Genomic DNA, 22,076 nt, shown 5'->3' with positions numbered 1-22,076 from the left:
GGCCAACATCTTGGAGTCACCTCTTCACTGTTGACGTTGAGACTCGTGTTTTGCGGGTACTATTTAATAAAGCTGCCAGTTGAGGTCTTGTGAGGCATCTGTTTCTCAAACTAGACACTAATGTACTTGTCCTCTTGCTCAGTTGTGCAAGGGGGCCTCCCACTCCTCTTTATATTCTGGTTAGAGCCAGTTTGTGCTCTTCTGTGAAGGGAGTAGTACACAGCATTGTATGAGATCTTCAGTTTCTTAATAATTTCTTGCATGGAATAGCCATTTCTGAGAACAAGAATAGACTGACGAGTTTCAGAGGAAAGTTATTTGTTTCTGGCCATTTTAAGCCTGTAATTGAACCCACAAATGCTGACGCAGATACTCAACTAGTCTAAAGAAGGCCAGTTTTATTGCTTCTTTAAACAGAACAACAGTTTTCAGCTGTGCTAACATACTTACAAAAGGGTTTTCTAATGATCAATTAGCCTTTTTAAAATTATAAACTTGGATTAGCTAACACAACGTGCCAGAACACAGGAGTGATGGTTGCTGATAATGGGCCTCTGTACGCCTATGTAGGTATTCCATAAAGAATCTGCCGTTTCCAGCTACAATAGACATTTACAACATTAACAATGTCGACACTGTATTTCTGATTAATTTGATGTTATTTTAATGGACAAAAAATATATATTTTCTGTGTGTGTTATGTATGTGTGTGTGTGTGTGTGTGTGTGTGTTATATGTATGTGTGTGTGTATTATATGTGTGTATATGTATGTATGTATGTATATGTGTATATTCAGCGCATGTGACAAATACGATTTTTATTTGATTTTCATGCTGATTTAAGTCAAAACTGTAACTCGGCCACTCGGGAACATTCACTGTCTTCTTGGTAAGCAACTCCAGTGTAGATTTGTCCTTGTGTTTAAAGTTATTGTGCTGCTGAAAGGCGAATTCATCTACCTGTGTCTGGTTGAAAGCAGACTGAACCAGGGTTTCCTCTGATTTTGCCTGTGCTTAGCTCCATTCTGTTTTTTTTTTTTTATCCTGAAAAACTCCACAGTCCTTAATGATTACAAGCATATCCATAACATGGTGCAGCCACCACTACGCTTGTAAATAGGGAGTGGTACTCCGTAATGTGTTAAATTGAATTTGCCCCAAACATTACACTTTATATTCAGGACAAAAAATGTATTGCTTTAACACATTTTTTGCAGTATAAATTTTTTGGGTGAGATTATTACATATTTTTTTGCAATACAATGCATACACATACAACAACATACAGCACACAAACATCCACAACATAACCCCTGCCCAGAACCACCTGCTCACACCACCATCTCCAGCGCCAGTATCACTCTCTGCCACATGACCTCAAACTGCACCATTTTGTTTCTGTCTGTAGCCCATGCACCTTCAACATTTAGATAATAAAGTATTTGACCTTTCCATTGTGTTAATGATGGAGAATTTGTTGATTTCCATTTTTTTAAGTACACGTTTTTTCAAGATGATTGACGAGAAGTATTGTCCAACCCATAGGGTACCTCACTGCACCCTCATATGCCATGTCTTGAAATATGCAGAAAGACGGATTAGAAGTACATTTACATTGTAATACTTCTGACAGCCAATTTTGTAACTCCTCCCATAATTGTATGATTTTATAGCATTCCAAGAAGCTATGGGTTATCAGTGTTGCCATGTTCTCGGTTGTCAGTGTTGCCATGTTCTCGGTTTTCCAGACAAATTGGGCTACATTGAAAACGATGTGTTGGGTTTTTGGGCTACATCTAAATTGCACCATTGCCACCAATGTATTTCTCTTAGAAATATATATATTTCACGGTGACCTGCTGCTGCAGACTATCAGGCTGTGAGTGAGTGAGTGAGTGGTGGAGAGGAGGGCCGGAGCGGTGTGTGTGTGTGCGTTGAGAGAGTGCTGCAGCTGAGTCACGTAGACAGAGCAGCAAGCGCACACGTCGTGACAACTTTTTTACCAGTTGCCGGTAGGCTATTTGGATTGGTCATAATGGAGACACCCTTTTTCCATAAAACATATTAACGCGGTAGAACTTATGTAACGGCTACAAAGCATTGAAAACGATTTTATGCGCACAAGCTCTTTTAGATCAGTTCGCTCACTGTTAGTTTGTTAGTTGTCATTGTTAGTTTTGACTCTGCCGTTGTGCTGTATAATTTGTGAATTTTGTCTCTTGTCTAAATCATTTCAATTCTGTCATGGAAATTCTATTCATTTATTTCCTATTACCAATTCATTTACGGTTTCTATGTCTTTAGTTTTCCATGTAGCCCAATTTATCTGTGAATTCTGAAAAGCTATCCAAATATTGTTCCATAGGGTTGTTTTAGTTTTTTTAGGGACTGATATTGGTTCTTGTAGAATTCGTTACATTTTGTTCCATATTGTTATGTTTTTAACTATGAAGTTGTTCTTAGCTTTGTCCTTAAAATTAGACACTTAAAAATATTCTGAGGATGAGCATGCTCATCTTCAATATGTACCCATTTTTCTTCTTTAGTATATTTAACTATATGTTGCAAGTAAAATCCCTGGGTGGCAAGTTGATACAATTCCAAGTCTGGAAGGTTAAAACCACCCTCAGACTCAGGAACATGTAAAACTTGTGTTTTTATTCTATGACATTTATTTGTCCATATAAAGTCTGTTTTTACTGAGTATACTTTTTAAAAGAATGTCTTCGGTGGGGTAATTGGTAGTGCCTTGTTGCAAACAGGATGAATGTTTTGGAATATTTTTGTTCAGTACAGGGTTCCTTCTTTTCACACTGTCAGTTAGGTTCGTATTGTGGAGTAACTAATGTTGATCCATCCTCAGTTTCCTCCTATCACAGCCATTCAACTCAAACAGTTTTGAAGTCACCATTGACCTCATGGTGAAATCCCTGAGCGGTTTCCTCTCCGGCAACTAAGTTGATATACCATCCAAAGTGTAATTAATTAACTTCACCATGCTCAAAGGGATATTCAATGTCTGAAGAATTTTTTTTTTTTTTACCCATCTACCCTTCTTTACAAGGCATTGGAAAACCTCCCTGGTCTTTGTGGTTGAATTTGTGTTTGAAATTCACTGCACAAATGAGGGACCTTACCGATAATTGTATGTGTGGGGTACAGAGATGAGGTAGTCATTCAAAAATCATGTTAACACTAGTATTGCACACACAGTGAGTTCATGCAACTTATTAAGTGACTTGTAAAGAAAATGTTTACTCCTGAACTTATTTAGGCTTGTCATAACAAAGGGGTTGAATACTTATCAACTCTATTCATTTCAGCCTTTCATTTTTAATTAATTTAGAAAAATATAATTCCACTTTGATGTTATGGGCTATTTAGTTCAATTTAAATTCAGGCTGTAACACGACAAAATGTGGAAAAAGTCAAGGGGGGTGTGAATACTTTCTGAAGGCACTGTAGCGCTTAAGGAATTGAGTTTTGCACCCCTGGATTATATACATTGACTTGGTATTTTAGTGGCGTTATGTAAATTATCCCCCGCCCTAAGGTCACTGACATCTGAGGCATTGTCTCTCTATGCCTGGTTAGCTGCCGGTTTCAGCTTGGTTGTAGGAGCGTGCCCTCTTTGGGACTTTGACGAGCGCTAAGCTATTTATAAAACCCATGTATTATGTATTATATGATGAACCTATTAGGCTAATTCTTAGGATCCTGGCTTTTGCGGATGGTGTGAGTTGGGTAGGAATCTTGGCTTTCTATGTCCCAGTCTTGGTGTCCAAGTGGTTCTTTATCTAAGCCAAAGGAAGTAACTGATTGTTCATATCTGACCATCTGTCTGAGTTCCAAATTGCACCCCTTTACCAAGACAGTGCACTACCTTTGACTAGAGTCCTTTGAGCCCTGAACAAAATGAGTGGAGTAAATAGGGACTTTGTCCATGATCAGTGCTCTGACTTTGACCTCCTGTTGTTGAGTTGAGTATGGTCACTCGTTGATGAATAATTTAGCTCAAATGGTTTTGTTTTGTTTGAAATGGTCCAATGAATATCTTGTCCTACCCCCACTCCATTGGCTTTCTTTCTCTGTTCAGGTGGCCATCAAAATAGTGGACAAGACCCAGCTGGACGATGAAAACCTGAAGAAGATCTTCAGGGAGGTGCAGATCATGAAGATGCTGAGGCACCCCCACATCATTCGTCTCTACCAGGTCAGTAGATCCACAGCTCCGGGGTGGAGTGTGCAGATCTAGGCTCAGCATCCCCTCACCCTCCCCCAACCACAACCTTTACCATTTGTATGGAGAAAGCAAATCTGACCCAAGATCAGTGTCTATCACCGGATCCACACCGCTGATACCTTGTGTTTAGTAATGTTGACTGCAGCGGTTTTATTGTCAATGCAAATGTCTGTCTGTCTCTGTCATCAGGTGATGGAGAATGAGAAGATGATCTACCTAGTAACAGAGTATGCCAGTGGCGGGGAGATTTTCGGTAAGTTTCTGTCTCTTTTGTAGTGAGCTAGTGTCTTTTTTGTATGCTCACTAGTCACATTTGACCTCTCGACCTGCGTCCAATTGTATGGCTTTGCTACCTATGTCAATGGCTCTGACTAGTGACTATCTGTTTCTCTGTGATCCTGGGTTTGACGTTGTCATTGTTTCAATGTTGATTTGTGAAGTGGTGGAGCTCAAGAAATGCAAAGCAAACCTCCTGTGAAAGGAAAATGAACTGAATTTGAACTTTGACCTCTGACGTGTCTGTGTTCAGACCACCTGGTGGCGCACGGCAGGATGGCGGAGAAGGACGCGCGGCGGAAGTTCAAGCAGATTGTGGCGGCCGTCCACTTCTGTCACTGCCGTAACATCGTCCACCGAGACCTGAAGGCCGAAAACCTGCTCCTGGACCACAACCTCAACATCAAGATTGCAGGTATAGTACAGTGTGTTTGTGCGAGTGTGTGTAGTTTTTCCACTGGATTTTTAGGAGTGACCAGGTTGATTTTCCCTGACTTCCCCCCCCCCCCCTTTTCTGTACATCCCTGCTCCTCCTCTGTCTGTATTAGACTTTGGCTTCAGTAACCTGTTCTCCCGAGGCCAGCTGCTAAAGACCTGGTGTGGGAGTCCTCCCTATGCTGCCCCAGAGCTCTTCGAAGGGAAGGAGTATGACGGACCCAAAGTGGATATCTGGGTCAGTGACCTAGTCTTATCAATCCTAGTTTCTATAAGAAACAACCACCGCTATTCCTCATAGCCTATAGTGGACCATGGCTACGTCCCAGCTCTCCACCCTTTTCTCAACGTGTGCATTTGTCTTGCATACTTCCCGGCATGGATTTAACAACGGTGGACATCCCCTCCAGCCAATACTTACACCCCAATCCAGTGCTTTCAAATCAATGACAGGGGAGTGTGCATGTGCCCACTTTTGAGAAAGGGTGGAGAATCTCACCTATGAGGATTACTTCTCATCCTTCTTTTCCCCCCTGTCTTTCACTCTCCCTCTCTCTCTCCCTCTCTCTCTCTCTCTCTCTCTCTGTAGAGTTTGGGTGTGGTGCTGTATGTTCTGGTGTGCGGTGCCTTGCCGTTTGACGGCAGCACCCTCCAGAACCTGAGGGCCCGGGTGCTGAGTGGGAAGTTCCGCATCCCCTTCTTCATGTCCACAGGTGAGACCTGATGCCAGTACTAATACCTTGCAAGTTGAAACAATGGCGTCTTCTACGGGGTCTAACTGGCTGCTTTGAAGTGTGTCACTAGCATCAGTGTTGCTTTGACCTTGTGTTCTGACAGACTGTGAGTACCTGATCCGACACATGCTGGTGCTGGAGCCCAGTAGACGCCTCTCCATGGAGCAGATCTGTAAGAACAAGTGGATGAAGCAGGGAGACCCCGACCCAGAGTTTGAGAGGGTGAGTTCCCAAACTCTGGTTCCATCGAGCTGCTTTTGGATGATCTGACAAGACATCTCTGGACTCAATGAAGAATGGACCCAACGTTTTAATGGATTTTCTCTCCCTGTCTCTCTCACTCATTCTCTCTCTTTCTCAGTTGATCGTGGAATGTGAGCAGGTGAAGTCTGAGCGGGAGACAGAGCTCATTAACGAGCAGGTGCTGATGGCCATGTCTGAGATGGGACTGGACCGCGAGCGCACGCTCCAGGTGGGACCAACACACACACACACACACACACACACACACACACACACACACACACACACACACACACACACACACACACACACACACACACACACACACACACACACACACACACACATACACACACATTAGACACATTGTTACAGTAGACAAACGCTGTAGTGCATATGAAATGCCATTGGCTTATGTCTGTCTTGGCTGACCGGCTCTCTTGTTTCACCCTGTCTCTCCAGTCTCTGCACACTGATGCGTACGATCACTACAGCGCCATCTACAGCCTGCTCTCTGACCGCCTGAAGAAACACAAGACCCTGCGCATGTCCCCGCCCACGCCCCGCCCCATTGTCTACCCTCTCAACGCTGTACAGGTAACCTTTGCCCCTCAGATCTACAGATTCGAAGGAATCTGATTGGTTACTAAGATTATATGAAACAGATACCATATCATGGTTAAATTATGTTTCTTTTTTGGGGGGGGGGTTAGAAATATGTAGTGTGTGGAGCAAACTGGCCTAATATATAGTTTACTTAATAAAAATACAAAATAAATAAATGGTAATTTCCCTTCTCCACTTTGCATCGGCTCACTCTCGCGCCTTGCTCCAGTATCCTCTGCCAGTCACTACTTTACCTCAGATGCCAACGTACGTCAGTGAATGATGAAGCCTTCAAGAGAGGAATTGCAATGTCTCGTTGCATCCAAGGACCCATCACTGACATTATATAGCGATGTTTTAACTAAGTTGGATTGTTGTCTTTGACGACGAACGAACTGAGTAGACGGCTTGAAGAAACAAAATGCTGCGGTTTAATTAAATACTAACCCGGAGAGTGGGACAAGCGGCATAGCTGCTCTACTACCAACAGCGTTACCAGTCAAGCCCAATTGTTTATATATTTAACTAAAACCGTGCCGTCTGAGGTGAAGAGTAGGATTGCCGATAGGGTGGCAGATATGTGCGCAAAAGACATCCGGCCATTTAATCTGGTTTGGGGCAAGGGTTTCAAAATCGTGGCCCAAAGTCCAGATCTATGAATTCATCCGACTCTGGGTTAGTAGAAGGGCTGCCTTCATTGCCAAAACCTCGTAATGTGGTTGTTTTTATCAGCTGTGTGTGCAGGCAACTGTCTCGTGAGTGCTGAGCAACAGCCAAAACGTAGCGGTTGCTATGGCTACTCACACGCAGAGCGGCGGGGGGACAGACAAGCAGCTAACGGAGGAAGTTATTTCTTATTTCTGCACTTAAAAATGAGGACGGGACTGGAGTGATTTTTATCAGGACGGGACAGGAAAGTTCCGGGGTTATAGAACTGTTGTGGGATCAGAACAGTATAGGAAAAAAATTGACAAGACTGGACAGGAATTAATTTTCACTCCCTTGTCAACCTTTAAAAGACAGAAGCAAACGTGACTACTAAGTACACTGAATTCAGAGCTCACACTTGTTTAACCTATGTGAGAGATTAGTGCCTTTTAGTATTTTAGTGATTAGTACTTTACTGTCACTCCAAGATTTTGAGGGTATTTAAAAATATATATATTTGCAGTCAAAAATGCTTGATGTAGGCCATTCTGACATTTTGCATGGCAATATGCAATGATTTTGTCCAATTTAGAGTGAAAATGCACTGACAATGGGAAAAGTTTTGACGCATGGCTTGATTGAACCATATTATGTGGTGATTGGTTGAAAATGCAAGGCCTCTTTTTGTACTAGTTTTATGCTAAAATACTGTGATGATTTGACTGTTTTGTGGAAATAGTGCAGTGATTGGTCAAATTTGCAAGCCCTCATAATATGCGGGCAATTGATGAATAAAAAATTATTTAAAAATGGAATCCTGGAGGGACTAACTTTAGTACTTTAGTGGTCCTCTGTAGCTCAGTTGGTAGGGTAGAGCATGACACTTGAAACACCAGGATAGTGGATTCAATTCCTGGGTCCACCCCTATATAAAATGTATGAAAGCATGCAAGTATTCACACCCCTTGACTTTTTCCACATTTTACTGTGTTACAAAGTGGGATTAAAATTGATTTAATTGACATAATTTTTTGTCAACAATTTACACAAAATACTCGGTCAAAGTGGAAGGAAATTATACAATGTGTAAAAAATAAATAAGAAAAACATCAATAATAAAATGCTAATATATCTTGATTAGATACAGTGGGGAGAACAAGTATTTGATACACTGCCGATTTTGCAGGTTTTCCTACTTACAAAGCATGTAGAGGTCTGTAATTTTTATCATAGGTACACTTCAACTGTGAGAGACGGAATCTAAAACAAAAATCCAGAAAATCACATTGTATGATTTTTAAATAATTAATTAGCATTTTATTGCATGACATAAGTATTTGATCACCTACCAACCAGTAAGAATTCCGGCTCTCACAGACCTGTTAGTTTTTCTTTAAGAAGCCCTCCTGTTCTCCACTCATTACCTGTATTAACTGCACCTGTTTGAACTCGTTACCTGTATAAAAGACACCTGTCCACACACAATCAAACAGATTCCAACCTCTCCACAATGGCCAAGACCAGAGAGCTGTGTAAGGACATCAGGGATAAAATTGTAGACCTGCACAAGGCTGGGATGGGCTACAGGACAATAGGCAAGCAGCTTGGTGAGAAGGAAACAACTGTTGGCGCAATTATTAGAAAATGGAAGAAGTTCAAGATGACGGTCAATCACCCTCGGTCTGGGGCTCCATGCAAGATTTCACCTCGTGGGGCATCAATGATCATGAGGAAGGTGAGGGATCAGCCCAGAACTACACGGCAGGACCTGGTCAATGACCTGAAGAGAGCTGGGACCACAGTCTCAAAGAAAACCATTAGTAACACACTACGCCGTCATGGATTAAAATCCTGCAGCGCACGCAAGGTCCCCCTGCTTAAGCCAGTGCATGTCCAGGCCTGTCTGAAGTTTGCCAATGACCATCTGGATGATCCAGAGGAGGAATGGGAGAAGGTCATGTGGTCTGATGAGACAAAAATAGAGCTTTTTGGTCTAACTCCACTCGCCGTGTTTGGAGGAAGAAGAAGTATGAGTACAACCCCAAGAACACCATCCCAACCGTGAAGCATGGAGGTGGAAACATCATTCTTTGGGGATGCTTTTCTGCAAAGGGGACAGGACGACTGCACCGTATTGAGGGGAGGATGGATGGGGCCATGTATCGCGAGATCTTGGCCAACAACCTCCTTCCCTCAGTAAGAGCATTGAAGATGGGTCGTGGCTGGGTCTTCCAGCATGACAACGACACGAAGCACACAGCCATGGCAACTAAGGAGTGGCTCCGTAAGAAGCATCTCAAGGTCCTGGAGTGGCCTAGCCAGTCTCCAGACCTGAACCCAATAGAAAATCTTTGGAGGGAGCTGAAAGTCCGTATTGCCCAGCGACAGCCCCGAAACCTGAAGGATCTGGAGAAGATCTGTAGGGAGGAGTGGGCCAAAATCCCTGCTGCAGTGTGTGCAAACCTAGTCAAGAACTACAGGAAACGTATGATCTCTGTAATTGCAAACAAAGGTTTCTGTACCAAATATTAAGTTCTGCTTTTCTGATGTATCAAATACTTATGTCATGCAATAAAATGCAAATTAATTACTTAAAAATCATACAATGTGATTTTCTGGATTTTTGTTTTAGATTCCGTCTCTCATAGTTGAAGTGTACCTATGATAATAATTACAGACCTCTACATGCTTTGTAAGTAGGAAAACCTGCAAAATCGGCAGTGTATCAAATACTTGTTCTCCCCACTGTATGTATTCAAAACCCTGAGTTAGAATCACCTTAAGCAGCGATGACAGCTGTGAGTCTTTCTGGGAAAGTCACTAAAAGCTTTCCACACCTGAATAGTGAATATTGCTGAAATATTATATATATTTTTTTAATATATATATTTTTTTAATTCTTCAAGCTCTGTCAAATTGGTTGTTGATCATTACTAGACAACCATTTTCAGGTCTTGCCATAACCATTTGCCATAACTCGGCCACATTCACTGTCTTCTTGGTAAAAAACTCCAGTGTATATTTGGCCTTGTGTTTTAGGTTATTGTCCTGCTGAAAGGGGAATTCATCTCTCAGTGTCTGGTGGAAAGCAGACTGAACCAGTTTGTCCTCTAGGATTTTGCCTGTGCTTAGTTTCATTCGGTTTCTTTTTTATCCTGAAAAACTCCCCAGTCCTTATCGATTACAAGCAAATCCACAATATGAAGCGGCCACCACTATGCCTGAAAATATGTGGAGTGGTACTCACTAATATGTTTGGGACAAATCTAATACAACACTTTGTATTCAGGACAAAAAGTGAATTGCTTTGCCACATTTTTTGCAGTATTACTTTAGTGCCTTGTTGCAAACAGGATACATGTTTTGGAATATTTGTATTCTGTACAGGCTTCCTTCTTTTCACTCTTGTCAATTAGGTTAGTATTGTGGAATAACTACAATGTTGTTGATCCATATTCAGTTTTCTCCTATCACAGCCATTAAACTCAGTTACTGTTTTAAAGTCTTCATTCGCCTCATGGTAAAATCCCTGAGCGGTTTCCTACCTCTCCAACAACTGAGTTGGGAAGGATGTCTGTATCTTTAGTGACTGGGTGTATTGATACACCATTTTAAAGTGTAATTAATAGCTTCACCATGCTCACAGGGATATCCCATGTCTGTGTAACAGTATAACTTTAAACCGTCCCCTCGCCCCGACACGGGCGCGAACCAGGGACCCTCTGCACACGTCAACAACAGTTGCCCACGAAGCGTCGTTACCCATCGCTCCACAAAAGCCGCGGCCCTTGCAGAGCAAGGGGAAACCCAACTTCAGGTCTCAGACAAGTGACGTAACCGATTGAAATGCTATTAGCGCGTACCCGCTAACTAGCTAGCCATTTCACATCCGTTACACTCACCCATCTTTCAACCTCCTCCTTTTCCGCAGCAACCAGTGATCCGGGTCACGGCACCAATGTAACAGTATAACTTTAAACCGTCCCCTCGCCCCGACACGGGCGCGAACCAGGGACCCTCTGCACACGTCAACAACAGTTGCCCACGAAGCGTCGTTACCCATCGCTCCACAAAAGCCGCGGCCCTTGCAGAGCAAGGGGAAACCCAACTTCAGGTCTCAGACAAGTGACGTAACCGATTGAAATGCTATTAGCGCGTACCCGCTAACTAGCTAGCCATTTCACATCCGTTACATCTGCCAATAAGTGCCCTTTGCGTATCATTGGAAAACCACCGTGGTCTTTGTGGTTGAATTTGTGTTTGAAATTCACTGCTGGACTGAGGGACCTTACAGATAATTATATATGTGGGGTACAGAGATGAGGTATTCATTCAAAGATAATGTTTAACACTATCATTGCACACAGAGTGAGTCCTTGCAACTTATTATGTGACTTGTTAAGCACATTTTTACTCCTGAACTTATTTAGGCTTGTCATAACAAAGGGGTTGAATACTTATTGACTCAATGCATTTTGTCTTTTCATTTTTTATTAATTTGTACAAATGTCAAATGTCACTTTGACATTATAGGGTCGGCCAGTGGCAAGAAATCTCAATGTAATACATGTTTAATTCAGACTGTAACACAACAAAATTTGGAAAAAGTCAAGGGGTGCAAATACATTCTGAAGGCCCTGTGTGTGGCTTTGGATAAAAGCGTCTGCTAATTGGCATGTTATATATTATAGTAAAAAGGCACGTTTTGAAGGAAGGATGCCTGTGAGTGACAATCATTTCCATCTGTTTTGTTGAGGTGAACTGAGTGACCCATATCCACTTAGCAGCAGGCCAGAGCAGATTGCGAGCCAATCAGTGCAATCCTTGAGTGACCTCACCTGTGTGTGTCTTTTTGTGTGTGTGTGTGCGTGCGTGCATGCATGTCTTTTTCCTGCAGACGGATCAGCAGGGTAATCCTGTTAGCATGAATGTCCCTCACGTCCAGCTGATCAACCCAGAGAACCAGATCGTTGAGGTTAGTGAGTCTAACCACATCCATTACACAATCCTGCAATGCAGCTGCTCTAGTGACACTGACATGGTGGCCTGTTTGCTATGATTGCTTTAAGCCATTCTGGGTAACAATTAAGTACCTCACTGTGATTGTTTTCAATTAAAATAGCTTAAAGCGATCATAGCTTTTTTAGCAAAGAGAAAATAGCTTTTTTAGCAAAGAGCAATTTCTCAAGCAAGAATTTTGCTTGGACTGTGGTCTGATTGGGGATTGGAAAACTAGCTATTGGCAGAGAGGTTTGGAGCTCTTTTTCTGATTGGTCTTTTAACCAATTTACCAGGCAGGCCAGGACTCTATCCCACCAAAACAATGAAATTTCACTTACACTTGAAGGGCATTATCATAATTTTCACAATTTCACAGTATTATTCCAATCTCATAGTGTGGAAATATATAAAACTGCACTGGGACTTTTTAAGTAGGAATTTGGGAACATTGTATCTAGGCTGCACAGCAATTGTTTTGTAAGATCCTACACTAATATATCCCTGTGATTCATATATATCCAACTCTGAATTACTCAGATACACAGGCATACACATACCACATACACAAATGTAGAAACAAATGCATTTTTACACATACAGATATTGTTTGTCGTTTGCTGTGTAGCCGGACGGAAACATGGCCCTGGACAGTGATGACGCAGAGGAGCCGTCTCCAGAGGCAATGGCTCGATACCTGTCCATGAGGCGTCACACTGTGGGCGTCCCAGACCCCAGGTACTGTATACACCTTGTCTGTCCGTCCGTTTGTCTTTCGTCTCTGTCTTGCCGTCTGTGTGTGTGCTTGCTTGCTTGCTTGCATCTCCTTACTGACTGTGTTCTTCTCTATCAGGACAGAGATGCAGGAGGATCTGCAGAAGCTGCCCCCTGGGTTCCCCCGTGTGGCCCCACAGCCCCCCTTCCCCATGCCCCCCACCATGGGCCACATGCACACACTGATGCCCACCCAGAACCCACACCTGCAGCCCACACAGCAGCTGGAATACAAGGTGAGGGATCGGAAGGGATGTGTGTTTGGTATGACAGAGTATAGTTATAGTCCTGACACCTCTCCCTCTCTCTGTCCCTCCAGGAGCAGTCCCTGCTGCAGCCCCCCACCCTGCAGCTGCTGAATGGCATGGGACCCCTGGGCCGTAGGGCCTCGGACGGCGGGGCCAACATCCAGCTGCACGCCCAGCTACTGAAGAGGCCACGTGGACAGTCCCCTCTGGTCGCCAACCCTGTGAGTCCCTTCCCCTCCCCCCACCCCCCAATGTGTGTTTGTGTTTAAGAGCCAGAACTGGATTCAAATATATGTGTACGTATTTGATTATTTGTTATTTAATACTTATTTTCCATGTATAATGTAAATATAAATAAATAATATAGCCGGAATCAACTATTTACAGTACCAGTCATAAGTTTGGACACACCTACTCATTCCAGGGTTTTTATTTATTTTTGCTATTTTCTGTATTGTAGAATAATAGTGAAGACATCAAAACTATGAAATAACACATATGGAATCATGTAGTAACCAAAAAAGTGTTAAACAATTCAAAATATATGTTATATTTTAGATTCTTCAAAGTAACTACCCTTTGCCTTGATGACAGCTTTGCACACTCTTGGCATTCTCTCATCCAGCCTCAATCTACCTCAATCCTAGAGGTAGTCACCTGGAATGCATTTCAATTAACTGTGTTAATTAATTTGTGGATTTTCTTTCCTTCTTAATGTGTTTGAGCCAATCAGTTGTGTTGTGACAAGGTAGGGGTGGTATATAGAAGAGAGACCTATTTGATAAAAGACCAAGTCCATATTATGGCAAGAACAGCTCAAATAAGCAAAGAGAAACGACAGTCCATCATTACTTTAAGACATGAAGGTCTGTCAATGCGGAACATTTCAAGTACTTTGAACGTTTCTTCAAGTGCAGTCGCAAAAACCATCAAGCGCTGTGATGAAACTGGCTCTCACCAGGACCGCCACAGAAAAGTAAGACCCAGAGTTACCTCTGCTGCAGTGGATAAGTTCGTCAGAGTTACCAGCCTCAGAAATTGCAGCCCAAGTAAATGCTTCACAGAGTTCAAGTAACAGACACATCTCACCATCAACTGTTCAAAGGAGACTGTGTGAATCAGGCCTTCATTGTCGAATTGCTGCGAAGAAACAACTACTAAAGGACTCCAATAAGAAGAGACTTGCTTCTGCCAAGAAACACGAGCAATGGACATTAGACCTGTGGAAATCTGTGCTTTGGTCTGATGAGTCCAAATGTGAGATTTTTGGTTACAACTGCAATGCCTTTGTGAGAAGGAGAGTAGGTGAATGGATGATCACCGCATTGTGTGGTTCCCACCGTGAAGCATCAAGGAGGTGGTGTGATGGTGTTGGGGTACTTGTTGGTGACACTGTCAGTGATTTTATTTAGAATTCAAGGCACACTTAACCAGCATAGCTACCACAGAATTCTGCAGCGATACGCCATCCCATCTGGTTTGCGCTTAGTTGGACTATCATTTGTTTTTCACACAGGACAATGACCCAACACACCTCCAGGCTGTGTAAGGGCTATTTGACCAAGAAGGAGAGTGATGGAGTGCTGCATCAGATGACCTGGCCTCCACAATCAATGAAATGTATTTATAAAGCCCTTCTTACGTCAGCTGATGTCACAAAGTGCTGTACAGAACACATCCTAAAACCACAAACAGCAAGCAATGCAGGTGTAGAAGTACGGTGTCTAGGAAAAACTCCCTAGAGAGGCCAAGGCCAAGGAAGAAATCTAGAGAGGAACCAGGCTATGACGGGTGGCCTGTCCTCTTCTGGCTGTGCCGGGTGGAGATTATAACAGAACATGGCCAAGATGTTCAAATGTTCATAGATGACCAGCAGGGTCAAATAATAATAATCACAGTGGTTGTAGAGGGTGCAACAGGTCAGCACCTCAGGAGTAAATGTCAGTTGGCTTTTCATAGCCGATCATTCAGAATATCTCTACCGCACCTGCTGTCTCTAGAGAGTTGAAAACAGCAGGTCTGGGACAAGGTAGCACGTCTGGTGAACAGGTCAGGGTTCCATAGCTGCAGGCAGAACAGTTCAAACTGAAGCAGCAGCACGACCAGGTGGACTGGGGACAGCAAGGAGTCATCAGACCAGGTAGTCCTGAGGCATGGTCGTAGGGCTCAGGTCCTCAGAGAGAGAGAGAGAGAGAGAGAGAGCATACTTAAATTCACACAGGACACCGGATAAGACAGGACAAATACTCCAGATATAACAGACTGACCCACAAACTATTGCAGCATAAATACTGGAGGCTGAGACAGGAGGGGTCGGGAGACACTGTGGCCCCGCCCGACGATCCCCCGGACAGGGCCTAACAGGCAGGATATAACCCCACCCACTTTGCCAAAGCACAGCCCCCATACCACTAGAGGGATATCTTCAACCACCAACTTACTATCCTGAGACAAGGCCGAGTATAGCCCACGAAGATCTCCCCCACGGCACGAACTCGAGGGGGGGCGCCAACCCGGACAGGAAGATCACGTCAGTGACTCAACCCACTCAAGTGACGCACCCCTCCTAGGGACGGCATGGAAGGGCACCAGTAAGCCAGTGACTCAGCCCCTGTAATAGGGTTTGAGGCAGAGAATCCCAGTGGAGAGAGGGAACCGGCCAGGCAGAGACAGCAAGGGCGGTTCGTTGCTCCAGTGCCTTTCCGTTCACCTTCACACTCCTGGGCCAGACTACACTCAATAATCGGACCTACTGAAGAGATGAGTCTTCAATAAGGACTTTGAGGTCGAGACCGAGTCTGCGTCTCTCACATGGATAGGCAGACCATTCCATAAAAATGGAGCTCTATAGGAGAAAGCCCTGCCTCCAGCTGTTTGCTTAGAAATTCTAGGGACAGTAAGGAGGCCTGCATCTTGTGACCGTAGCGTACGCGTAGGTATGTACGGCAGGACCAAATCGGAAAGGTTGGTAGGAGCAAGCCCATGTAATGCTTTGTAGGTTAGCAGTAAAACCTTGAAATCAGCCCTAGCCTTAACAGGAATTCAGTGTAGAGAGGCTAGCACTGGAATAATATGATCAAATTCTTTGGTTCTTGTCAAGATTCTAGCAGCCGTGTTTATCACTAAGTGCTTTATCCGGGTAGCCGGAAAGTAGAGCATTGCAGTAGTCTAACCTAGAAGTGACAAAAGCACAGATACGTTTTTCAGCATTTTTTGAAAAAGTTAATGATTTTTGCAATGTTACGTAGATGGAAAAAGAGTAACGCCGAGGTCCTTCACAGTTCTATTTGAGACAACTGTACAACCATCAAGATTAATTGTCAGATTTAACAGAAGATCACTTTGTTTCTTGGGACCTAGAACTAGCATCTCTGTTTTGTCCAAGTTTAAAAGTAGAACATTTGCCGCCATCCACTTCCTTATGTCTGAAACACAAGCTTCCAGGGAGGGAAATTTTGGTGCTTCACCATGTTTCATCAATGTACAGCTGTGTGTCGTTTGTATTAGAGGTCGACCGATTAATTGGAATGGCCGATTAATTAGGGCCGATTTTCAAGTTTTCATGACAATCGGAAATCGGTCATTTTGGACGCCTTTTTATTTATTTTTTATTTTTTGTACACCTTTATTTAACTAGGCAAGTCAGTTAAGAACAAATTCTTATTTTCAATGACGGCCTAGGAACGGTGGGTTAACTGCCTTGTTCAGGGGCAGAACGACATATTTTTACCTTGTCAGCTCAGGGATTCAATCTTGCAACCTTACGGTTAAACTAGTCCAACGCTCTAACCACCTGCCTCACGAGGAGCCCGCCTTTTACGCGAATGCAGTAAGAAGCCAAGGTAAGTTGCTAGCTAGCATTAAACTTATCTTATAAAAAACAATCAATCAATCATAATTACTAGTTATAACTACACATGGTTGATGATATTACTAGTTTATCTAGCGTGTCCTGCGTTGCATATAATCGATGCAGTGCGCATTCGCGAAAAAGGACTGTCGTTGCTCCAACATGTACCTAACCATAAACATCAATGCCTTTCTTAAAATCAATACACAGAAGTATATACTTTTAAACCTGCATATTTAGCTATAAGAAATCCAGGTTAGCAGGCAATATTAACCAGGTGAAATTGTCACTTCTCTTGCGTTCATTGCACGCAGTGTCAGGGTATATGCAACAGTTTGGGCTGCCTGGCTCATTGCGAACTAATTTGCCAGAATTTTATGTAATTATGACATAACATTGAAGGTTGTGCAATGTAACAGAAATAGTTAGACTTATGGATGCCACCCGTTAGATAAAATACGGAACGTTTCCGTATTTCACTGAAAGAATAAATGTGTTGTTTTCGAGATGATAGTTTCCGGATTCGACCATATTAATGGCCTAAGGCTCGTATTTCTGTGTGTTATTATGTTATAATTAAGTCTATGATTTGATAGAGCAGTCTGACTGAGCGATGGTAGGCACCAGCAGGCTCGTAAGCATTCATTCAAACAGCACTTTTGTGCGTTTTGCCAGCAGCTCTTCGCAATGCTTCAAGCATTGCGCTGTTTATGACTTCAAGCCTATCAACTCCCGAGATTAGGCTGGTGTAACCGATGTGAAATGGCTAGCTAGTTAGCGGGGTGAGCGCTAATAGCGTTTCAAACATCACTCGCTCTGAGACTTGGAGTAGTTGTTCCCCTTGCTCTGCATGGGTAACGCTGCTTCGAGGGTGGCTGTTGTTGGTTCGAGCCCAGGTAGCGGCGAGGAGAGGGATGGAAGCTATACTGTTACACTGGCAATACTAAAGTGCCTATAAGAACATCCAATAGTCAAAGGTATATGAAATACAAATGGTATAGAGAGAAATAGTCCTATAATTTCTATAATAACTACAACCTAAAACTTCTTACCTGGGAATATTGAAGACTCATGTTAAAAGGAACCACCAGCTTTCATATGTTCTCATGTTCTGAGCAAGGAACTTAAACGTTAGCTTTCTTACATGGCACATATTGCACTTTTACTTTCTTCTCCAACACTTTGTTTTTGCATTATTTAAACCAAATTGAACATGTTTCATTTTATTTGAGGCTAAATTGATTTTATTGATGTATTATATTAAGTTAAAATAAGTGTTCATTCAGTATTGTTGTAATTGTCATTATTACAAATAAATAAATAAAATCGTCCGATTAATCGGTATCAGCTTTTTTGGTCCTCCAATAATCGGTATCGGCGTTGAAAAATCATAATCGGTCGACCTCTAGTTCGTATAGCAGTGAAAGTTACCATTATGTTTCCGAATGGCATCCCCAAGAGGTAAAATATATAGTGAAAACAATAGTGGTCCTAAAACGGAGCCTTGAGGAACACCGAAATGTAAGTTGATTTGTCAGAGGACAAACCATCCACAGAGACAAACTGATATCTTTCCGACAGATAAGATCTGAACCAGGCCAGAACTTGTCCGTGCAGACCAATTTTGTGTTTCCAATCTCTCCAAAAGAATGTGGTGATCGATGGTATCAAAAGCAGCACTGAGGTCTAGGAGCACGAGGACAGATGCAGAGCCTCAGCAGAGCCTGAAGCCATTAAAAGGTCATTTACCACCTTCACAAGTATGGTCTCAGTGCTATGATGGGGTCTAAAACCAGACTGGACCGTTTTGTATACATTGTTTGTCTTCAGGAAGGCAGTGAGAATGCTGCACAACAGCCTTTTCTAACATTTTTGAGAGGAATGGGAGAAATAACTCAAATAACTTGAAATAACTCAATTAAATAGTAGCTTTGCTTAACCTAGCCATAGCTCAAAATGACAGTAACAGGGTAGTACTCCAACGGTTACTCTGTGCCAAGTCTGCCATTTTAACCCACTAGAGAGGAGGCAAGAGTGGGGTCTTCTGTTGGGTGTAAGCTTGCTTGAATAAAACAATTCGATTTTTAGTTTTTTATATTTTCTGGGTCAAGGTTTGGCTTTTTCAAGAGAGGCTTTATTACTGCCACTTTTAGTGAGTTTGGTACACATCCGGTGGATAGGGAGCCGTTTATTATGTTCAACATAGGAGGGCCAAGCACAGGAAGCAGCTCTTTCAGTAGTTTAGTTGGAATAGGGTACAGTATGCAGCTTGAAGGGTTAGAGGCCATGATTATTTTCATCAATGTGTCAAGAGATGTTTAGCATTAAAAAACTTGAGTGTCTCCCTTGAGAGACTCAGGACAACTGAGCTTTGGAGGAATACGCAGATTTAAAGAGGAGTCCGTAATTTGCTTTCAAATGATCATGATCTTTTCATCAAAAAAGTTCATGAATTTATCACTGCTGAAGTGAAAGCCATCCTCTCTTGGGGAATGCTGCTTTTTAGTTAGCTTTGCGACAGTATCAAAAATACATTTTGGATTGTTCTTATTTTCCTCAATTAAGTTGGAAAAATAGGATGATTGAGCAGCAGTGAGGACTCTTCGATTCTGCACGGTACTGTCTTTCCAAGCTAATCGTAAGACTTCCAGTTTGGTGTAGCGCCATTTCGTTCCAATTTTCTGGAAGCTTCCTTCAGAGCTCGGGTATTTTCTGTATACCAGGAAGCTAGATTCTTATGACAAATGTTTTTTGTTTTTAGGAGTGCGACTGCATCTAGGGTGTTACGCAAGGTTAAATTGAGTTCCTCAGTTAGGTGGTTAACTTAATGTTGGTCTCTGACGTCCTTGGGTTGGTGGAGGGAGTCTGGAAGGGCATCTAGGAATCTTTGGGTTGTCCGAGAATTTATAGCACGGCTTTTGATGATCTTTGGTTGAGGTCTGAGCAGATTATTTGTTGCGATTGCAAACGTAATAAAATGGTCGTCCGGTAGTCCAGGATTATGAGAAAAAACATTAAGATCCACAACATTTATTCCACGGCACAAAACTTGGTCCAGAGTATGACTATGGCAGTGAGTAGGTCCGGAGACATGTTGGACAAAACCCACTGAGTCGATGATGGCTCCGAAAGCCATTTGGAGTGGGTCTGTGGACTTTTCCATGTGAATATTAAAGTCACCAAAAATTTGAATATTATCTGCCATGACTACAAGATCCGGTAGGAATTCAGGGAACTCAGTGAGGAACGCTGTATACGGGCCCAGGAGGCCTGTAAACAGTAGCTATAAGAACTGATTGATTAGGCTGCGTAGATTTCATGACTAGAAGCTCAAAAGACGAAAACAGTCGTTTTTTAAATATAAATTTGCTATCGTAAATGTTAGCAACACCTCCACCTTTGCGGGATGCGCAGGCAATATGGTCACTAGTGTAACCAGGAGGTGAGGCCTCATTTAACACAGTAAATTCATCAGGCTTAAGCCATGTTTCAGTGAGGCCAATCACATCAAGATTGTGATCAGTGATTAGTTCATTGACTATAACTGACTTTGAAGTGAGGGATCTAACATTAAGTAGCCCTATTTTGAGATGTGAGATATCACAATCTCTTTCAATAATGACAGGAATGGAGGTCTTTATTCCAGTGAGATTGCTAAAACGAACACTGCCATGTTTAATTTTGCCTAACCTAGATTGAGGCACAGACACAGTCTCAATGGGGATAGCTGAGCTGACTACACTGACTGTGCTAGTGGCAGACTCCACTAAGCTGGCAGGCTGACTAACAGCCTGCTGCCTGGCCTGCACCCTATTTCATTGTGGAGCTAGTGGAGTTAGAGCCCTGTCTATGTTGGTAGATAAGATGAGAGCACCCCTCCAGCTAGGGTGAAGTCCGTCACTCCTCAGCAGGCCAGGCTTGGTCCTGTTTGTGGGTGAGTCCCAGAAAGCGGGCCAATTATCTACAATTTATTTTCTCAAAAATCTTTTGGGAGGGGCAGAAAACTGTTTTCAACCAGCGATTGAGTTGTGAGACTCTGCTGTAGAGCTCATCACTCCCCCTACCTGGGAGGGGGTCAGAGACAATTACAATCACCTGACCTCACCCCAATATAGATGGTTTGGGATGAGTTGGACCGCAGAGTGAAGGAAAAGCAGCCAGTAGGTGTTCAGCATATGTGGGAACTCCTTCAAGACTGTTGGAAAATCATTCCAGGTGGAGCTGGTTGAGAGAATGCCATGAGTGTGCAAAGCTGTCATCAATGCAAAGGGTGGCTAATTTGAAGAATATAAAATATATTTTGATTTGTTTAACACTTTTTTGCTTACTACATGATTCTGTATGTGTTATTTCATAGTTTTGATGTCTTCACTATTATCCTACAATGTAGAAAATAGTAAAAATAAAGAAAAACTCTTGAATGACTAGGTGTGTCCAAATGTTTGACTGGTGCTGTACATTGGAAGTTTTTATGTATTTTCAAATTTCCTATTAAATAGCTATTTACAAATCCATTATTTCAAATACTTGGTTCAAATGCATGGGAGTATTTATTTGTTTTTACACTGTGTGTTTGAGTATTTTTAAATACATGCTAGTACTTTCCCAGTGTATTTCCAAATACATTCCAATATTCAACTACTTATTTTTTATTTGAAAAAACATCAAAATATGTTCTTCCAAATGTCTTTGAAGGTAATTGAAATACCCTAAATAGTATTTGAACGCAGGTCTGTTAAGAGCATAGTTTTTGTTTTTGTCCAGTCTACTATGCTATGTTCTCTGTCAGTGCCAATGTACCTACTCTGTCTACTGAGTTGAGTGGTTTTATACATCTCCCACCTGTTTACAGAGTTTCACTGTCCAACATTGTTTTTCCTCATCATGTTCTCTCCATCTCCTCCCGTTCACTCTGTCCCTCCCTCTCGCAGCACCCCATCCCGGCTGTGGCTCCGGTGGATGAGGAGGGTTCTGATGGGGAACCCGACCAGGAGGCGGTGCAGAGGTAAGCCTGGGAGGGG

The 22,076-nt window shown here is 42.7% G+C and overlaps 1 protein-coding gene across 4 annotated transcripts in view; it reads left to right on the top strand.

Moving 5' to 3' along the window:
• LOC139547840 (serine/threonine-protein kinase SIK3 homolog) overlaps nt 1-22,076 on the top strand; it is a 49,584-nt gene that overhangs the window by 9,134 nt on the left and 18,374 nt on the right. For all 4 annotated transcript variants that reach the window (XM_071356967.1, XM_071356966.1, XM_071356965.1 and 1 more), the window contains exons 2-14: nt 4,097-4,213; nt 4,433-4,496; nt 4,773-4,934; nt 5,068-5,192; nt 5,544-5,667; nt 5,792-5,910; nt 6,050-6,160; nt 6,394-6,528; nt 12,083-12,160; nt 12,812-12,921; nt 13,037-13,193; nt 13,277-13,426; nt 21,987-22,060. In XM_071356967.1, the coding sequence (XP_071213068.1) occupies nt 4,097-4,213; nt 4,433-4,496; nt 4,773-4,934; nt 5,068-5,192; nt 5,544-5,667; nt 5,792-5,910; nt 6,050-6,160; nt 6,394-6,528; nt 12,083-12,160; nt 12,812-12,921; nt 13,037-13,193; nt 13,277-13,426; nt 21,987-22,060 (1,526 nt within the window). The remainder of the gene's footprint in view (nt 1-4,096; nt 4,214-4,432; nt 4,497-4,772; nt 4,935-5,067; nt 5,193-5,543; nt 5,668-5,791; nt 5,911-6,049; nt 6,161-6,393; nt 6,529-12,082; nt 12,161-12,811; nt 12,922-13,036; nt 13,194-13,276; nt 13,427-21,986; nt 22,061-22,076) is intronic.

This window comes from Salvelinus alpinus, chromosome 21, assembly GCF_045679555.1.
Source record: "Salvelinus alpinus chromosome 21, SLU_Salpinus.1, whole genome shotgun sequence".
NCBI lineage: Eukaryota > Metazoa > Chordata > Actinopteri > Salmoniformes > Salmonidae > Salvelinus > Salvelinus alpinus.
Note: the sequence above shows the minus strand (reverse complement) of the source record. Positions and strands in the feature narration are given on the sequence as shown.